We start from the raw sequence: 22,635 nt of genomic DNA, 5'->3' as shown, positions 1-22,635 counted from the left end.
TACAGTTACTCCCTGGCCAAAGACCGCCCTAAGTGGAGGAAGAGCATTGAGGGCGCTGAGCACCTCGAGTCTCGTCGTCGAGAGCATGCAGAAATCAAACGCAGGCAGCAGAAGGAGCATGCGGCAAACCAGGCTCCCTGCCCACCCTTTCCCTCAACCACTGTCTGTCCCACCTGTAACAGAGACTGTAATTCGCATATTGGACTGTTCAGTCACCTGAGAACTCACTTTTAGAGTGGAAGCAAGTCTTCCTCAATTTCGAGGTACTGCCTATGATGATGAATTATAGCTCCAGAAAGCCACAAGCATTTTGCTGTGGTAATGTATTTACTTCATGAGTTCTTTGCTTAAGAATTCATAGCTATTGCTATTAAGAACTAGTTGGTTTATTTGCAAAAGGTTTAACAATCACACTACACATTACCGGTTCATCCACCAGGCTCACAACCACCTGCCCCATCGTGGATCCCCCGAACCCAACTGGCTGGGGTTTTATTGAGTCTTGTGAACATCATGTGACTGGCTAAGCCACTCCCAATTCAACAGCTCTACAATTATTTTAAGTTGAACCTATAAATCAAGTGCCCTCTTATTAAAAGGCACTAGAGCCCATAAATCCAAATTAACAGGAATTTTATCAAATTAAATTAAAATTTGGTTGCCGGGGGTAATGATGCACTCCAGTCCCTCCAGCGCCCACCTCTCGCGGAAGGCCGCGAGCATACCGGTGGACACCGTGTGCTCCATCTCCAGGGACATCCTGACTCAGATGTAACCACGGAAGAGAGTCAGGCAGTCAGGCTGAACGATCCCCTCGACCGCCCACTGCCTGGACCGGTTAATGGCCCCCTTGGCCATGAAAAACCTGAGAGTATACTCACAGGTGCATGCATTACATCTGTAAACCTCTCTTGAAATACAAGAATGTAGCAATGAGTAAAAGCCCTGCAGCATGTAGAACTCAACTTCATACTATAGGTTTATGGAAATGCCTTCACAGCACTGCTTGTGGGTCAGGAGCAGCAGGATTCCTTCCTCCCAGCCCCCCCAGCTCCCCCTACATCAGACCCCGCCCCCATGGGTTGGGGAACAGACCCCTGGGAGTGGACCATCCTCGGAATGGACACCCCCCCCTCCCCTTGGCCTGCTCTGGAGTGTTCCTCACCCGACTGGGAGCCAAGCCTGTTAATCAAGCTTACTTCTAGATGGGGAGCCTGCCAGGGCCAAAAGATGCACGCAGACTTCCTGGTATGCCGTCCAAAACTTCGCCATCCGCCCCTCGCCACCTTCGTAACCCTCCACTGATAATATCCAGGCCATTAACTCTGTTTCTCTCGCCACAGAAATTGCCTGACCTGCTGAATATTTCCTGCAATTTCTGTTTCTATTTCAGGTATCCAGCTTCCACAGTATTTTGCTTTTGGGGATGAAAGGAAGAGATTAGCAGAAGTTATTTTTTGTAGTCGGGTATTCGGAAACGGTGGAAGCAGAATCTAGAATAGATTTTGGGAGGAAAATAAAATTAAAAAGGTCTAGGGAAAAGGACGCGTGATGGGACTGAGTTTCTGGCTCTTCCAGAGAGCTGTACAGGCTTTGCCCAGTTGACTCCTTCTACTCTGTGAATTCCCTCATTCTGTCTCTAGTAATCGGGCGCTGAACTTCCAAATTACATCATCATCATAGGCAGTCCTTCAAAATCGAGGAAGACTTGCTTCCACTCTAAAAATGAGTTCTCAGGTGATTGAACAGTCCAATTCAGGAATTACAGTCCCTGTCACAGGTGGGACAGAGAGTGGTTGAAGGAAAGGGTGGCTGGTTTGCCGCACGCTCCTTCCGCTGCCTGCGTTTGCTTTCTGCATGCTCTCGGTGACGAATCCTTGGTGAGGCACTAAAGTATGGCGGAGTGGCACTATTGGCACGAATGCATGACCTCATCTCTTTCATCTGAATGGAGGAGAGAATGCTGGGAGATCTCAGAGATGCAGTAATCTTGACCATCTTTAAAAAAGGGGACAAGTCCGACTGCGGCAACCACAGAGGAATCTCCCTGTTATCGGCCATTGGGAAAGTCATTGCTAGAGTCCTCCCAAATTACAATCCATGTTTCAACTGCCCTGCAAACTTACCTGTCTCATTTTAACCGGTCATACATGTAGTAATCTAGCAATGGAGTAAAGGACTGCCTACCTGTGTTACACAAACCAGGCCGAAGAGATACAAGAGAAAACACATGACACCTGTCAGATAAAATCGTTTTGATCGCAGAAATGCAGGGAACTCGTCCTGCAGGCTTGTCATAATTGTTTCTGGTGGAAAAATAAATGTATTAAATGTCATCAGCATCTGACCAGTTTGGACAGAACCAGAGAAACCTCACCTCTTGCTCCAGGCAGACTAGGGGATTGGTTACGCTAACCAAGAGTCCACTCTCCCCAGAAAAACGTGAAAATAATTTGTATTTCTGTAGCACCTTTCACACAACCTCAGGATGCCCCAAAGTGCTTCAGAGCAAACGAAATGTAGTCACGGTTGCAATGTCGGAAACGTGGCAGCCAATATGCGCACAGCAAGGCCACACAAACAGCAGGATAGTGACCAGGTAATCTGTGATGTTAGTTGAGTGATAAATATTGGCAAGGACACTGGGGAGAACTCCCTCTTTGTGTCATGGGATCTCTTATGTCCACTGTTGTGTATGCAATAACTCAATAGACTGAGTACTGTAAACTCCGAACAGGTACAAACCTGGCTCTACTTTATTAGGGCCCAAAGTGATTACATTACAAGATGGCTGGCCTTTTATACACGTGCGCACAGCCCAATGACCTCCGACAGTGGCGCTACCTGGTGGCTAGTAAACCCAAGCATACATACATGACATCCACCCAAGAGGGCAGATAATGTCTCGGTTTAACATCTCATCAGAAAGACAGCACTACTAACAGTGCAGCACTCCCTCAATCCTGCACTGGGAGTGTCAGCCTAGATTTTTGAGCTCAAAACTCTGGAGTGGAACTTGAACCCACAATCTTCTGACTCAGAAGCCAGAGCTACCCACTGAGCCACAGCCAACGTCACAGCGTGCCTGGCCATGATCTGAGTGCTGTTTGTGGGACCTTGCTTTGGGAAGTCCTGAGTTTGTGAAATGTGCTGTATCAATGCAATTTCTTGTTTCTTTCTTTCTGTGGAGAGTGCACTCTTGGTTAGAGTAACAAATATTTATCCCTCAACTAACATCGCAGCAGTGGTGGGATGTGGCCAGGCTGTCAGTCTTTTACAGCATTATAATGAAAGCATCATTGGACAGCAATTTGTACTTAAACCAGATCCTAATGTGATTGGCACCTTGTCATGGTGGCAATTTGCAATGGTTAGGTCGTGGTGACACCTCTGCTGGTTCGGAAGCTCTTGCCCTTACAGAGTTTTCTCCTGGAACTCATCACTTTTCATGCGGAGCTTCACATTGAACCATCACATGCTGAAGCAGGTTACTGGAAGCTGCTTTAAACTACAGGAAATCTGTGATACTCCACAACAAATCTCCCCAGCTCTTTTAGTGTTCCCAGTATTTCCTGAGACAATGGCTGGAATTTTGCGGGGGTCAGCGAACGGGATTTGTGGCGGGTCACGAGGGAAGGTGTTTTTTTTCCACAGTGGGTCGTGACCCTGCTGAGAACCCGCCATCACGCGCCTTTCCCAATGTCGGGTCTGTCAGCGCTGAACAGACCAAACGGGCAGCGATCGGCGACCTAATTAAACTAATTAACATCTAGTTGACAGATGTTTAACAGCCTTTTTTCACTTACCTTTTGTCTTAACTTCAAGACCACAGGATCCCCACTGGGTGCAGACCACGGCTGTCAAGCTGAGGTGGGAGTTCAGTGGCCATTGCTCCAGCTGATTACTTGACAGCTTCAAATGTACTGTAAAAGCTCCCATCTGACTGATAGTCACTTTCCTCGGCCACACTCTGTTTCTCAGTCCATTTGCAGCACATATTCTGCAGGCTTTCCACTTTCCACTCGCTAGCCACTCTCCCCTCAATGGAAGAACTCTCTAACCATTGACAGATAGCTTCTCTCATCCCCACTTTACCTGCCATCTATTCCATCAACATAGGTGCCCTTTTTACTCTTTCATCTTGGTCCTCAGAATCCTACCACAATCATCCCCAACACCAGCAGCACCAGACACACCAGCAGCACCAACAACAACACCAACCTTCTCCGCCATCACCTGATGCTGCATAGTATACAGGGCATCAGCACCCGACCACATTGCTGCCCAGGACGCCCAGGGATGGCTTCACCATGGCTAGATTTACTTCACTTGATGCTGTACACCCAAATGGCTGCCACATGATGTGCCAGGTTGGCACCACCCCACGCCAACACCATAAAGCAACCCTACAATGCCCAAGCCATTCCTTTCACACTCATCACCATTGCGGGGGATACTTTTATGTCTCACCATTCACTGCAACTCACTAAGCCACTTCCAAAGGTGCACAAAAATCTGTCCAAGAATACAAAGTGTTGAAAATAAAGGTTTCAATGTTTGACATTATATTAACAGAAAGTTTACATGAATATTGGTGAAAACACCCAAGTACCTACCCTTGCGTGTGGTTAGCTGGCATAATTACACTCGGATGAAGGTGAGTGTGAAGGGTGGCTGGTGAGATGGGAAAGTGATAATGTAGATAGAGAGAGGGCTGGGTGGAGGTGCAAGGTAAGTTGGTGTGAGTAAGGATGTGCAGGAGTTGGGTAGGGAAGGCAGAGTGATGGGGATATGATGAGAGGCACAGCAGGATGAGGTTGAGTGTGGCTTTGTACTAACATTTCCTGATCTACTGAGATCATTGAAAGGTTTGCGGCACTGCAGCCAGGTCCTCCTGAACACTGCTTGTGACCTCTTCTGCAATGTGTAATCAGGCTGTGTTGGCATCCTGTGGAGGAGTCTTCCACCAATTGGAAGGGAAGAGGACCTTTCTGCGGGCTGTGACTCCCTCCATAAGCATCTGGAGGGATTCATGGGAGAGCCTGTGTGCAGCCCTCTGCCTCTGCGCAGTCATTGTCAGTAATTATAGCACCTCCATACTGCAGAACACCAACAGCACAAATGTCAAAATTAAAGTGATCATAGTCCCTTAAGAAAACCAGCTGATGACGTGTCATCAAATGACGTCACCAGATCCACTTCCTCTACTTGGCCGGGAAACACGCTGAGCAGGCTTAACAAGCCCAATCAACATAAATTCATTTTAGACAGCAGGATAGAACAGGAAGCGGGACCGCAACCTGCCACCGACATTGCCCGACATGGACCAGCTGAAGTGAGCCAAATCTGGGCCGACGGTTCCTGCTGTAGTTGTCTCCAGATGGACCCCATTGTTGCACATGTGACATGATTGTATCTTTTTCACAATAAAAATAGATTAGCATTGCTGGTTAAAGAGCAGATTAATGCAATAGTTAGGAAGGACATTAGCTTGGATGATGTGGAATCTATATGGGTAGAGCTGCAGAACAACAAAGGGCAAAAAACGTTAGTGGGAGTTGTGTACAGACCTTTAAACAATAGTAGTGATGTTGGGGAGGGCATCAAATAGGAAATTAAGGGTGCATGCAATAAAGGTGCAGCAGTTATCATGGATGACTTTAATATGCATATAGATTGGGCTAACCAAACTGGAAGCAATACGGTAGAGGAGGATTTCCTGGAGTACATAAGGGATGGTTTTCTAGACCAATATGTCGAGGAACCAACTAAGGGGGAGGCCATCTTGGACTGGGTGTTGTGTAATGAGAGAGGATTAATTAGCAATCTCGTTGTGCGAGGCCCCTTGGGAAACAGTGACCATAATATGGTGGAATTCTATATTAGGATGGAGAATGAAACAGTTAATTCAGAGACAATGGTCCAGAACTTAAAGAAGGGTAACTTTGAAGGTATGAGGCGTGAATTGGCTAGGATAGATTGGCGAATGATACTGAAGGGGTTGACTGTGGATGGGCAATGGCAGACATTTAGAGACCGCATGGATGAACAACAACAATTATACATTCCTGTCTGGCGTAAAAATAAAAAAGGGAAGGTGGCTCAACAGTAGCTATCAAGGGAAATCAGGGATAGTATTAAAGCCAAGGAAGTAGCATACAAATTGGCCAGAAATAGCAGCGAACCTGGGGACTGGGAGAAATTTAGAACTCAGCAGAGGAGGACAAAGAGTTTGATTAGGGCAGGGAAAATAGAGTACGAGAGGAAGCTTGCAGGGAACATTAAGACGGACTGCAAAAGTTTCTATAGATATGTAAAGAGAAAAAGGTTCGTGAAGACAAATGTAGGTCCACTGCAGTCAGAATCAGGGAAAGTCATATCGGGGAACAAAGAAATGGCTATTCACTAAGGAGGACACAAACAACCTTCCGGATATAACAGGGGTCCAGAGGGTCTCGTAAGTAGGAGGAACTAATGGAAATCCTTATTAGTCGGGAAATTGTGTTGGGGAAATTGATGGGATTGAAGGCCGATACATCCCCAGGGCCGAATGGACTGCATCCCAGAGTACGTAAGGAGGTGGCCTTGGAAATAGCGGATGCATTGACAGTCATTTTCCAACATTCCATAGACTCTGGATCAGTTCCTATGGAGTGGAGGGTAGCCAATGTAACACCACTTTTTAAAAAAGGAGGGAGAGAGAAAACAGGGAATTATAGACTGGTCAGCCTGACCCACCAGTAGTGGGTAAAATGATGGAATCAATTATTAAGGATGTCATAGCAGCGCATTTGGAAAGAGGTGACATGATAGGTCCAAGTCAGCATGGATTTGTGAAACGGAAATCATGCTTGACAAATCTCCTGGAATTTTTTGAGGATGTTTCCAATAGAGTGGACAAGGGAGAACCAGTTGATGTGGTGTATTTGGATTTTCAGAAGGCTTTGGACAAGGTTCCACACAAGAGATTAATGTGCAAAGTTAAAGCACATGGGATTGGGGGTAGTGTGCTGACATGGATTGAGAACTGGTTGGCAGACAGGAAGCAAAGAGTAGGAGTAAATGGATACTTTTCAGAATGGCAGGCTGTGACTAGTGGGGTACCGCAAGGTTCTGTGCTGGGGTCCCAGCTGTTTACATTGTACATTAATGATTTAGACGAGGGAATTAAATGTAGTATCTCCAAATTTGCGGATGACACTAAGTTGGGTGGCAGTGTGAGCTGCGAGGAGGATGTTATGAAACTGCAGAGTGACTTGGATAGGTTAGGTGAGTGGGCAAATGCATGGCAGATGAAGTATAATGTGGATAAATGTGAGGTTATCCACTTTGGTGGTAAAAACAGAGAGACAGACTATTATCTGAATGGTGACAGATTAGGAAAAGGGGAGGTGCAACGAGACCTGGGTGTCATGGTACATCAGTCATTGAAGGTTGGCATGCAGGTACAGCAGGCGGTTAAGAAAGCAAATGGCATGTTGGTCTTCATAGCGAGGGGATTTGAGTACAGGGGCAGGGAGGTGTTACTACAGTTGTACAGGGCCTTGGTGAGGCCACACCTGGAGTATTGTGTCCAGTTTTGGTCTCCTAACTTGAGGAAGGACATTCTTGCTATTGAGGGAGTGCAGCGAAGGTTCACCAGACTGATTCCCCGGATGGCAGGACTGACATATCAAGAAAGACTGGATCAACTGGGCTTGTATTCACTGGAGTTCAGAAGAATGAGAGGAGATCTCATAGAAATGTTTAAAATTCTGACGGGTTTACACAGGTTAGATGCAGGAAGAATGTTCCCAATGTTGTGGAAGTCCAGAACCAGGGGTCACAGTCTAAGGATAAGGGGTAAGCCATTTAGGACCGAGATGAGGAGAAACTTCTTCACCCAGAGAGTGGTGAACCTGTGGAATTCTCTACCACAGGAAGTTGTTGAGGCCAATTCACTAAACATATTCAAAAAGGAGTTAGATGTGGTCCTTACTGGGGGGATCAAGGGGTATGGCAAGAAGGCAGGAATGGGGTACTGAAGTTGCATGTTCAGCCATGAACTCATTGAATGGCGGTGGAGGCTCGAAGGGCTGAATGGCCTGCTCCTGCACCTATTGTCTATCTATGTCTATACAAATATCTCCAGTCTATTACTGTGGTTGATGTTAGTATACAGACAATTAACGAATTCCAAAGCTTAGGGCATTAGGAGGCCAGAATTAGAGGAGTGCAGACATCTTGGGGATTGTGGATTGGAGGAGATTAGAGACATAGGGAGGGACGAGGCCATGGAAGGATTTGAAAGCAAGGATGAAAATTTCAAAATTAAGTCATTACAATATCGGGAGTCACTGTAGGTCAGCAAAACACATGGGTGATGAATGAACGGGAATTGGTGCGAGTTAGGACACGGGCAGCAGAGTTTTGGATTCTCTCATGATACAGAGGGTAGAATGTGTGAGGCTGGCCAGGAGTGCATTGGAATAGTCAACTCTCGCGGTAACAAAAGCATGGATGAGGGTTTCAGCAGCGGATGTGTTGAGTTAAAAGATAGAGTGGGGTGATGTTCTGGAGGTGGAAATAGGCGGTCTAAGTGATGACGCAGATATGTGGTCAGAAACTTATCCTGGGATCAAACACAACACAAGTCTGGTTCAGCCTCATTCAGTTGCCAGAGAGAGGGAACGCAATTTGTGGCGGGGACCGAAGATACTGGCTTTGGGCTTCCAAATATCATAAAAAGCTTATGTCCAATTCGAACACCATCAAGCACTCAGAACCACCAACAACACCGTGATCATTAGAATCTGAGTGCCATTGATTGGGTCAGTACCAGTGATGTACCGTAACATTGAGACAGAAACACTTGCATTTATACAGTGCATTTTCCAACTACAGGACTAAGCGTTTACAGCTAATGAAGTACTTTTGAAGTGTAGTCACTGTTGTAATGCAGGAAACGCAGCAGCCGATTTGCACACCGCAAGCTCCCTCATTGAGGCACACTGCCATTGAGGCAATGTACCATTGGGGCAATGTACCATTGGGGCAATGTGCAATTGGGGCACAGTATCATTGGGGCACAATACTATTGGGGCACTGTCCCATTGGGGCATTGTACCATTGGGGCACTGTACCATTGGAACACTGTACCATTGGGACACTCTACCATTGGGGCACAATAACATTGGGGCACTGTATCATTGGGGCATCATATCATTGGAGCAATATACCATTGGGGCACTGTACCATTGGGGCACAATATCATTGGGGCAATATACCATTGGGGCACTGTACCAATGAAGCACTGTACCATTGGGACACTGTATCATTGGGGCACAATTACATTGGGGCACTGTATCATTGGGGCATCATACCATTGGGGCAATGTACCATTGGAGCACTGTATCATTGGGGTATCATACCACTGGGGCACTGTATCATTGGGGCACTGTACCATTGGGGTACTGTATCATTGGGGCAATGTACCATTTGGGCACTGTATCATTTGGGCACTGTATCATTGGGGCATAATAACATTGGGGCACTGTACCATTGAAGCACAATAACATTGGGGCACTGTATCATTGGGCCACAATAACATTGGGGCACTGGATCATTGGGGCATCATACGATTGAAGCAATGTACCATTGGAGCACTGTACCATTGGGGCATCATACCACTGGGACAATGTACCATTGGGGCACTGCACCATTGGGGCAGTATATCATTGGGACACTGTACCATTTGGCCACTGTACCATTTGGGCATGGTACCATTTGGTCATTATACCACTGGGGCATTGTACCATTGGGATACTGTACCATTGGGGCATTGTACCATTGGGATACTGTACCATTGGGGCATTGTACCATTTGGGCACTGTACCATTGGGTCATTATACCATTGAGGCACTGTACCATTGGGATACTGTACCATTGGGGCATTGTACCATTGGGATACTGTACCATTGGGACACTGTACTATTGGGGCCCTGTTCCTTTAGAGCACTGTACCATTGGGTCATAATACCATTGGGGCACTGTATCATTGGGGCATTGTACTATTGGAGCACTGTACCATTGGGGCATTGTACCATTGGGGCACTGTACTATTGGGACACTGTACCATTGGGGCACGGTACCATTAGGGCATTGTACCATTGGGGAATAATACCATTGGGGCATGGTATCATTGTGGCACTATAGCATTAGGACACTGTACCAGTGGGGCACTGTAACATTGCGGCACAATACCAGTGGGGCACTGTACCATTGTGGCACTGTAGCATTAGGACACTGTACCATTGGGGCACCGTACCATTGGGATGCTGTACCATTGGGGCACCGTACCATTGGGGTACTGTACCACTGGGGCATTGTACCATTGGGGCACTGTACCATTGGGATGCTGTACCATTGGAGCACTGCACCATTGGTAGACTATACCATTGGGGAATTGCACCATTGGGGCACTGTACCATTGGGATACTGTACTATTGTACCATTGGGGCATTGTACCATTGGGGCACTGTACTATTGGGACACTGTACCATTGGGGTTGGTACCATTAGGGCATTGTACCCTTGGGGAATAATACCATTGGGGCACTGTATCATTGGGGCATCATACCATTGGGGCACAATACCAGTGGGGCACTGTAACATTGTGGCACTATAGCATTAGGACACTGTACCATTGGGGCACTGTACCATTGCGGCACAATACCAGTGGGGCACTGTACCATTGTGGCACTGTAGCATTAGGACACTGTACCATTGGGGCACCGTACCATTGGGGTACTGTACGACTGGGGCATTGTACCATTGGGGCACTGTACCATTGGGGCACAGTACTATTGGGGCACTGTATCATTAGAGCACTAATCCATTGGGTCATAATACCATTGGGGCACTGTAGCATTGGGGAATAATACCATTGGGGCATGGTATCATTGTGGCACTATAGCATTAGGACACTGTACCAGTGGGGCACTGTAACATTGCGGCACAATACCAGTGGGGCACTGTACCATTGTGGCACTATAGCATTAGGACACTGTACCATTGGGGCACTGTACCATTGCGGCACAATACCAGTGGGGCACTGTACCATTGTGGCACTGTAGCATTAGGACACTGTAGCATTGGGGCACCGTACCATTGGGATACTGTACCATTGGGGCACTGTACCATTGTGGCACTGTACCATTGGGATACTGTACCATTGGGGCACTGTACCATTGTGGCACTGTACCATTGGGATGCTGTACCATTGGGGCACCGTACCAGTGGGGTACTGTACCACTGGGGCATTGTACCATTGGGGCACTGTACCATTGGGATGCTGTACCATTGGAGCACTGCACCATTGGTAGACTATACCATTGGGGAATTGCACCATTGGGGCACTGTACCATTGGGGCACTGTACCATTGGGATACTGTACTATTGTACCATTGGGGCATTGTACCATTGGGGCACTGTACCATTGGGGCATTGTACCATTGGGGCACTGTACCATTGGGGCATTGTTCCATTGGGGCATTGTACCATTGGGGCATTGTAACTTTGGGGCATTGTACCATTGGGGCATTGTATCATTGCAGCACAGTACCATTGCGGCATTGTACCATTGGGGCACTGTACCATTGGGACATTGCACCATTGGGGCACTGTACCATTGGGCACAGTACCATTGGGGCACTGCATCATTGGTGTACTGTACCATTGGGGCATAATATTATTGGGGCACTGTACCACTGGGGCACAATACCATTGGGGCACAATACCATTGGGGAACAATACCATTGGAGCAATATACCATTGGGGCACTGTACCATTGGGGCACAATATCATTGGGGCAATATACCATTGCGGCATTGTACCATTGGAGCAATATACCATTGGAGCACTGTACCATCGGGACACTGTACCATTGGGGCATAATACCATTGGGACACTCTAACATTGGGACAATGTACCATTGGAGCACTGTATCATTGTGGTATCATACCACTGAGGCACTGTCTCATTAGGGCACTGTACCATTTGGGCACTGTACCATTTGGGCACTGTATCATTCGGGCATAATACCATTGGGGCACTGTACCATTGGGGCACAATACCACTGGGCACAATACCATTGGGGCATAATACCATTGTAGCATTGTACCATTGGGGTATTGTACCATTGGGGAACAATATTATTGGGGCAATATACCATTGGGGCATTGTACCATTGGGGCATAATACCATTGGGGCATAATACCATTGGGGCATAATAACATTGGGGCACTGTATCATTGGGGCATCATACCATTGGGGCAATGTACCATTGGGACATAATAACATTGGGGCACTGTGCCATTGGACACAATAGCATTGGAGCATTATACCATTGGGGCACTGTACCATTACGGCACAATACCATTGGGAATAATACCATTGGCGTAATGTACTATTGGGGTACAATACCATTGGGGCACTGTACCATTGGGGCACAATACCATTGGGGTACTGTACCATTGGGGCACAATACCATTGGGGCACTGTACCATTGGGGCACAATACCATTGGGGCACAATGCCATTGGGGGACTGTACTATTGGGGCACTGTACCATTGGGGCACTGTACCATTGGGCACAGTACCATTGGTGCATTGTACCATTGGGGCACAATACCATTGGGGCACAATACCATTGGAGGACTGTATTATTGGGGCATTGTATTATTGGGGCACTGTACCATTTGGGCATAATACCATTGGGACATAATAACATTGGGGCACTGTATCATTGGGGCACTGTATCATTTGGGCACTGTATCATTGGGGCATAATAGCATTGGGGCACAGTGCCATTGGGGCACAATATCATTGGGCACAATACCATTGGGGCACTGTACCATTGGGGCACTGTACTATTGGGGCAGTATATCATTTGGGCACTGTACCACTTGGGCACTGTATCATTTGGGCACTGTATCATTGGGGCATAATAGCATTGGGGCACAGTACCATTGGGGCACCGTACCATTGGGGTACTGTACCACTGGGGCATTGTACCATTGGGGCAGTGTACCATTGGGATGCTGTACCATTGGAGCACTGCACCATTGGTAGACTATACCATTGGGGAATTGCACCATTGGGGCACTGTACCATTGGGATACTGTACTATTGTACCATTGGGGCATTGTACCATTGGGGCACTGTACTATTGGGACACTGTACCATTGGGGTTGGTACCATTAGGGCATTGTACCATTGGGGAATAATACCATTGGGGCACTGTATCATTGGGGCATCATACCATTGGGGCACAATACCAGTGGGGCACTGTAACATTGTGGCACTATAGCATTAGGACACTGTACCATTGGGGCACTGTACCATTGCGGCACAATACCAGTGGGGCACTGTACCATTGTGGCACTGTAGCATTAGGACACTGTACCATTGGGGCACCGTACCATTGGGATACTGTACCATTGGGGCACTGTACCATTGTGGCACTGTACCATTGGGATGCTGTACCATTGGGGCACCGTACCAGTGGGGTACTGTACCACTGGGGCATTGTACCATTGGGGCACTGTACCATTGGGATGCTGTACCATTGGAGCACTGCACCATTGGTAGACTATACCATTGGGGAATTGCACCATTGGGGCACTGTACCATTGGGGCACTGTACCATTGGGATACTGTACTATTGTACCATTGGGGCATTGTACCATTGGGGCACTGTACCATTGGGGCATTGTACCATTGGGGCACTGTACCATTGGGGCATTGTTCCATTGGGGCATTGTACCATTGGGGCATTGTAACTTTGGGGCATTGTACCATTGGGGCATTGTATCATTGCAGCACAGTACCATTGCGGCATTGTACCATTGGGGCACTGTACCATTGGGACATTGCACCATTGGGGCACTGTACCATTGGGCACAGTACCATTGGGGCACTGCATCATTGGTGTACCGTACCATTGGGGCATAATATTATTGGGGCACTGTACCACTGGGGCACAATACCATTGGGGCACAATACCATTGGGGAACAATACCATTGGAGCAATATACCATTGGGGCACTGTACCATTGGGGCACAATATCATTGGGGCAATATACCATTGCGGCATTGTACCATTGGAGCAATATACCATTGGAGCACTGTACCATCGGGACACTGTACCATTGGGGCATAATACCATTGGGACACTCTAACATTGGGACAATGTACCATTGGAGCACTGTATCATTGTGGTATCATACCACTGAGGCACTGTCTCATTAGGGCACTGTACCATTTGGGCACTGTACCATTTGGGCACTGTATCATTCGGGCATAATACCATTGGGGCACTGTACCATTGGGGCACAATACCACTGGGCACAATACCATTGGGGCATAATACCATTGTAGCATTGTACCATTGGGGTATTGTACCATTGGGGAACAATATTATTGGGGCAATATACCATTGGGGCATTGTACCATTGGGGCATAATACCATTGGGGCATAATACCATTGGGGCATAATAACATTGGGGCACTGTATCATTGGGGCATCATACCATTGGGGCAATGTACCATTGGGACATAATAACATTGGGGCACTGTGCCATTGGACACAATAGCATTGGAGCATTATACCATTGGGGCACTGTACCATTACGGCACAATACCATTGGGACATAATACCATTGGCGTAATGTACTATTGGGGTACAATACCATTGGGGCACTGTACCATTGGGGCACAATACCATTGGGGTACTGTACCATTGGGGCACAATACCATTGGGGCACAATGCCATTGGGGGACTGTACTATTGGGGCACTGTACCATTGGGGCACTGTACCATTGGGCACAGTACCATTGGTGCATTGTACCATTGGGGCACAATACCATTGGGGCACAATACCATTGGAGGACTGTATTATTGGGGCATTGTATTATTGGGGCACTGTACCATTTGGGCATAATACCATTGGGACATAATAACATTGGGGCACTGTATCATTGGGGCACTGTATCATTTGGGCACTGTATCATTGGGGCATAATAGCATTGGGGCACAGTGCCATTGGGGCACAATATCATTGGGCACAATACCATTGGGGCACTGTACCATTGGGGCACTGTACTATTGGGGCAGTATATCATTTGGGCACTGTACCACTTGGGCACTGTATCATTTGGGCACTGTATCATTGGGGCATAATAGCATTAGGGCACAGTACCATTGGGGCACAATATCGTTGGGCACAGTACCATTGGAGCACTGTACCATTGGGGCACTGTACTATCAGGGCATTGTACCATTGAGTCATATTATTATTGGCGCATCATACAATTGCGGCACTGTACTATTGGGGCACTGTACCATTGTGGCACGGTACCATTGGGGCACTGTACCATTGGGGCATAATACTTTTGGCGCATCATACCATTGGGGCACTGGACCATTGGGGCACTGGGCCATTGAGGCACTGTACTATTGGGGCACTGTACCATGGGGTCATAATACCATTGGTGCATCATACCAATGGGGCACTGTACCATTGGGCCACTGTACCATTGGGCCACTGTACTATTGGGGCACTGTGCTATCAGGGCATTGTACCATTGGGTCATAATACTATTGGCGCATCATACCATTGCGGCACTGTACTATTGGGGCACTGTACCATTATGGCACGGTACCATTGGGGCACTGTACCATTGGGGCACTGTATCATTGGATCATAATACCATTGTAGCACTGTACCATTGGGGCATAATACCATTAGGGCATAATAACATTGGGGCACTGTATCATTGGGGCATCATACCATTGGGGCAATGTACCATTGGGACATAATAACATTGGGGCACTGTGCCATTGGACACAATAGCATTGGAACATTATACCATTGGGGCACTGTACCATTAAGGCACAATACCATTGGGACATAATACCATTGGCGTAATGTACTATTGGGGTACAATACCATTGGGGTACTGTACCATTGGGGCACAATACCATTGGGGCACAATACCATTGGGGGACTGTACTATTGGGGCACTGTACCATTGGGGCACAATACCATTGGGGGACTGTACTATTGGGGCACTGTATTATTGGGGCACTGTACCATTTGGGCATAATGCCATTGGGGCATAATAACATTGGGGCACTGTATCATTGGGGCATCATACCATTGGGGCAATGTACCATTGGGGCACTGTATCATTGGGGCATCATACCATTGAGGCAATGTACCATTGGGGCACTGTATCATTGGGGCACTGTCCTATCAGGGCATTGTACCATTGATTCATATTACTATTGGCGCATCATACCATTGCGGCACTGTACTATTGGGGCACTGTAACATTGTGGCATGGTACCATTGGAGCACTGTACCATTGGGGCACTGAACCATTGCATCATAATACCATTGTAGCACTGTACCATTGGGGCATAATACTTTTGGCACATCATACCATTGGGGCACTGGACCATTGGGGCACTGGACCATTGAGGCACTGTACTATTGGGGCACTGTACCATGGGGTCATAATACCATTGGTGCATAATACCATTGGGGCACTGTACCATTGGGCCACTGTACCATTGGGCCACTGTACTATTGGGGCACTGTCCTATCAGGGCATTGTACCATTGATTCATATTACTATTGGCGCATCATACCATTGCGGCACTGTACTATTGGGGCACTGTAACATTGTGGCATGGTACCATTGGAGCACTGTACCATTGGGGCACTGTACCATTGCATCATACTACCATTGTAGCACTGTACCATTGGGGCATAATACTTTTGGCACATCATACCATTGGGGCACTGGACCATTGGGGCACTGGACCATTGAGGCACTGTACTATTGGTGCACTGTACCATGGGGTCATAATACCATTGGTGCATAATACCATTGGGGCACTGTACCATTGGGCCACTGTACCATTGGGCCACTGTACTATTGGGGCACTGTGCTATCAGGGCATTGTACCATTGGGTCATAATACTATTGGCGCATCATACCATTGTGGCACTGTACTAATGGGGCACTGTACCATTGTGGCATGGTACCATTGGGGCACTGTACCATTGGGGCACAATACCATTGGGGTATTGTACCATTGGGGCACAATACCATTGGGGCACAATACCATTGGGGGACTGTACTATTGGGGCACTGTATTATTGGGGCACTGTACCATTTGGGCATAATGCCATTGGGGCATAATAACATTGGGGCACTGTATCATTGGGGCATCATACCATTGGGGCAATGTACCATTGGGGCACTGTATCATTGGGGCACTGTATCATTGGGGCATCGTACCATTGGGGCAATGTACCATTGGGGCACTGTATCATTGGGGCACTGTACCATTTGGGCACTGTACCATTTGGGCACTGTATCATTGGGGCATAATAGCAATGGGGCACAGTACCATTGGGGCACAATATCATTGGGCACAATAACATTGGGGCACTGTACCATTGGGGCATTGTACCATTGGGGCACTGTACTATTGGGGCAATATATCATTTGGGCACTGTACTATTGGGGCACTGTATCATTGGGGCACTGTACCATTGGGTCACTGTATCATTTGGGCACTGTACCAATGGGTCATTATACCATTGGGCACTATACCATTGGGATACTGTACCATTTGGGCATTGTACCATTGGAGCACTCTACCTTTGGGATACTGTACCATTGGGGCACAGTACTATTGGGGCACTGTACCATTAGAGCACTGTATCATTGGGTCATAATACCATTGGGGCACTGTAGCATTGGGTCATAATACCATTGGGGCACTGTACCATTGGGGCATTGTACCATTGGGGCACTGTACTATTGGGGCACTGTACCATTGGGGCATTGTACCATTGGGGCACTGTGCTATTGGGGCACTGTACCATTGGGGCTCCGTACTATTGGGTCATAATACCATTGGGGCATCATACCATTGGGGTGCTGTACCATTGGGGTACTATACCATTGGGTCATAACACCATTGCGACACTGTACCATTGGGGCATTCTACTATCAGGGCATTGTACCATTGGGTCATAATAATTTTGGCGCATCATACCATTGGGGCACTGGACCATTGGGGCACTGGACCATTGAGGCACTGTACTATTGGGGCACTGTACCATGGGGTCATAATACCATTGGTGCATCATACCATTGGGGCATTGTACCATTGGGCCACTGTACCATTGGGGCACTGTGCTATCAGGGCATTGTACCATTGGGTCATAATACTATTGGCTCATCATACCATTGCAGCACTGTACTATTGGGGCACTGTACCATTGTGGCACGGTACCATTGGGGCACTGTACCATTGGATCATAATACCATTGTAGCACTGTACCATTGGGGCATAATACCATTAGGGCATAATAACATTGGGGCACTGTATCATTGGGGCATCATACCATTGGGGCAATGTACCATTGGGGCATAATACCATTGGGGCATCATACCATTGGGACAATGTACCATTGGGACATAATAACATTGGGGCACTGTGCCATTGGACACAATAGAATTGGAGCATTATACCATTGGGGCACTGTACCATTACGGCACAATACCATTGGGACATAATACCATTGGGGCACAATACCATTGGGGGACTGTACTATTGGGGCACTGTACCATTGGGGCACTGTACCATTGGGCACAGTACCATTGGGGCATTGTACCATTTGGGCACAATACCATTGGGGCACAATACCATTGGGGGACTGTACTATTTGGGCACTGTATTATTGGGGCACTGTACCATTTGGGCATAATACCATTGGGGCATAATAACATTGGGGCACTGTATCATTTGGGCACTGTACCATTTGGGCACTGTACCTTGTGGGCACTGTATCATTGGGGCATAATAGCATTGGGGCACAGTACCATTGGGGCACAATATCATTGGGCACAATAACATTGGGGCACTGTACCATTGGGGCACTGTACCATTGCGGCACTGTATCTTTGGGGCATTATACCATTGGGGCACTGTACCATTGGGGCATTATACCATTGGGGCATTATACCATTGGGGCACTGTATCATTTGGAAACTGTACCAATGGGTCATTATACAATTGGGGCACTATACCATTGGGATACTGTACTATTGGGGCATTGTACCATTGGGGCACTCTACCTTTGTGATACTGTACCATTGGGGCACAGTACTATTGGGGCACTGTACCATTAGAGCACTGTATTATTGGATCATAATACCATTGGGGCACTGTACCATTGGGTCATAATACCATTGGGGCACTGTATCATTGGGACATTGTACCATTGGGGCACTGTACCATTGGGGTATTGTACAATTGGGGATATGTACTATTGGGGCACTGTACCATTGGGGCACAGACCATTGGGGCATTGTACCATTGGGGCACTGTACCATTAGGACATAATACCATTGGGGAATCATACTATTGGGGTACTGTACCATTGGGGCACAATAACATTGGAGCACTGTATTATTGGGGCATCATACCATTGTGGCAATGTACCATTGGGGCATAATACCATTGTGGCACAGTACCATTGAGGCACAATATCATTGGGGCACTGTATCATTGGGGTACTGTAACATTTGGGTGCTGTACCATTGGGGCTTAATACCATTGGGTCACTGTACCATTGGGATACTGTACAATTGGGGCACTGTACTATTGGGGCACTGTACCATTGGGCACTGTGCTATTTGGGCACTGTACCAGTGGGGCTCCTTACTATTGGGTCATAATACCATTGGGGCATCATACCATTGGGGTGCTGTACCATTGGAGCACTGTACCATTGGGTCATAATACCATTGGGACACTGTACCATTGGGGCACTGTACTATCAGGGTATTGTACCATTGGGTCATAATACTATTGGCACATCATACCATTGGGGCACTGTACCATTGGGGCACTGGACCATTGAGGCACTGTACTATTGGGGCACTGTACCATTGGGTCGTAATACCATTGGCGCATCATACCATTGGGGCACTGTACCATTGGGCCACTGTACTATTGGGGCACTGTACTATCAGGGCATTGTATCATCGGGTCATAATACTATTGGCGCATCATACCATTGCGGCACTGTACTATTGGGGCACTGTACCATTGTGGCACGGTACCAATGGGGCACTGTACCATTGGGGCACTGTACCATTGGATCATAATACCATTGTAGCACTGTACCATTGGGGCATAATAACATTGGGGCACTGTATCATTGGGGCATCATACCATTGGGGCAATGTACCATTGGGACATAAAAACATTGGGGCACTGTGCCATTGGACACAATAGCATTGGAGAATTATACCATTGGGGCACTGTACCATTACGGCACAATACCATTGGGACATAATAGCATTGGCGTAATGTACTATTGGGGTACAATACCATTGGGGCACTGTACCATTGGGGCACAATACCATTGGGGTACTGTACCATTGGGGCACAATACCATTGGGGCACAATACCATTGGGGGACTGTACTATTGGGGCACTTTACCATTGGGGCACAATACCATTGTGGGACTGTACTATTGGGGCACTGTATTATTGGGGCACTGTACCATTTGGGCATAATGCCATTGGGGCATAATAACATTGGGGCACTGTATCATTGGGGCATCATACCATTGGGGCAATGTACCATTGGGGCAATGTATCATTGGGGCACTGTATCATTGGGGCACTGTACCATTTGGGCACTGTATCATTGGGGCATAATAGCATTGGGGCACAGTACCATTGGGGCACAATATCATTGGGCACAATAACATTGGGGCACTGTACCATTGGGGCACTGTACCATTGGGGTACTGTACTATTGGGGCAGTATATCATTTGGGCACTGTACTATTGGGGCACTGTATCATTGGGGCACTGTACTATTGGGGCATAATACCATTGTGGCACAGGAACATTGAGGCACAATACCATTGGGGCACTGTACCATTGGGGCACTGTATCATTGGGGCATTATACGATTGGGGCACTGTATCATTGGGGCACTGTACCATTGGGGCATTATACCATTGGGGCACTGTATAATTTGGGCACTGTACCAATGGGTCATGATACCATTGGGGCACTATACCATTAGGACACTGTACCATTGGGGCATTGTACCATTGGAGCACTCTACCTTTGGGATACTGTACCATTGGGGCACAGTACTATTGGGGCACTGTACCATTAGAGCACTGTATCATTGGGTCATAATACCATTGGGGCACTGTAGCATTGGGTCATAATACCATTGGGGCACTGTATCATTGGGGCACAAGACCATTGGGGGACTGTACTATTGGGGCACTGTATTATTAGGGCACTGTACCATTTGGGCATAATGCCATTGGGGCATAATAACATTGGGGCACTGTATCATTGGGGCATCATACCATTGGGGCAATGTACCATTGGGGCACTGTATCATTGGGGCACTGTACCATTTGGGCACTGTACCATTGGGGCACAGTACCATTGGGGCACAATATCATTGGGCACAATAACATTGGGGCACTGTACCATTGGGGCACTGTACCATTGGGGCACTGTACTATTGGGGCAGTATATCCTTTGGGCACTGTACTATTGGGGCACTGTATCACTGGGGCACTGTGCCATTGGGGCATAATACCATTGTGGCACAGTACCATTGAGGCACAATACCATTGGGGCACTGTACCATTGGGGCACTGTATCATTGGGGTACTGTACCATTGGGGCATTATACCATTGGGGCACTGTATCATTTGGGCACTGTACCAATGGGTCATTATACCATTGGGGCACTATACCATTGGGGCACTGTACCATTGGGGCATTGTACCATTGGAGCACTCTACCTTTGGGATACTGTACCATTGGGGCACAGTACTATTGGGGCACTGTACGATTAGAGCACTGTATCATTGGGTCATAATACCATTGGGGCACTGTAGCATTGGGTCATAATACCATTGGGGCACTGTATCATTGGGGCACTGTACCATTGGGGCACTGTACCATTGGGGCATTGTACCATTGGGGCACTGTAATATTGGGGCACTGTACCATTGGGGCATTTTACCATTTGGGGCACTGTGCTATTGGGGCACTGTACCATTGGGGCACTATACCATTGGGACACTGTACCATTGGGGCATTGTACCATTGGAGCACTCTACCTTTGGGATACTGTACCATTGGGGCACAGTACTATTGGGGCACTGTACCATTAGAGCACTGTATCATTGGGTCATAATACCATTGGGGCACTGTAGCATTGGGTCATAATACCATTGGGGCATTGTATCATTGGGGCACAATACCATTGGGGGACTGTACTATTGGGGCACTGTATTATTGGGGCACTGTACCATTTGGGCATAATGCCATTGGGGCATAATAACATTGGGGCACTGTATCATTGGGGCATCATACCATTGGGGCAATGTACCATTGGGGCACTGTATCATTGGGGCCCTGTACCATTTGGGCACTGTACCATTGGGGCATAATAGCATTGGGGCACAGTACCATTGGGGCACAATATCATTGGGCACAATAACATTGGGGCACTCTACCT

General features: G+C 47.5%; 1 protein-coding gene across 1 annotated transcript in view; it reads right to left on the bottom strand.

Moving 5' to 3' along the window:
* The window catches only part of LOC139266163 (sodium- and chloride-dependent neutral and basic amino acid transporter B(0+)-like), a 287,898-nt gene that overhangs the window by 4,167 nt on the left and 261,096 nt on the right, over nucleotides 1-22,635 (bottom strand). The window contains exon 11 of the mRNA XM_070884004.1: nucleotides 2,188-2,306. Coding sequence (XP_070740105.1) covers nucleotides 2,188-2,306 — 119 coding nt within the window. The remainder of the gene's footprint in view (nucleotides 1-2,187; nucleotides 2,307-22,635) is intronic.

The sequence above is a fragment of the Pristiophorus japonicus genome, chromosome 6 (genome assembly GCF_044704955.1).
Source record: "Pristiophorus japonicus isolate sPriJap1 chromosome 6, sPriJap1.hap1, whole genome shotgun sequence".
Classification (NCBI taxonomy): Eukaryota; Metazoa; Chordata; class Chondrichthyes; family Pristiophoridae; genus Pristiophorus; species Pristiophorus japonicus.
Note: the sequence above shows the minus strand (reverse complement) of the source record. Positions and strands in the feature narration are given on the sequence as shown.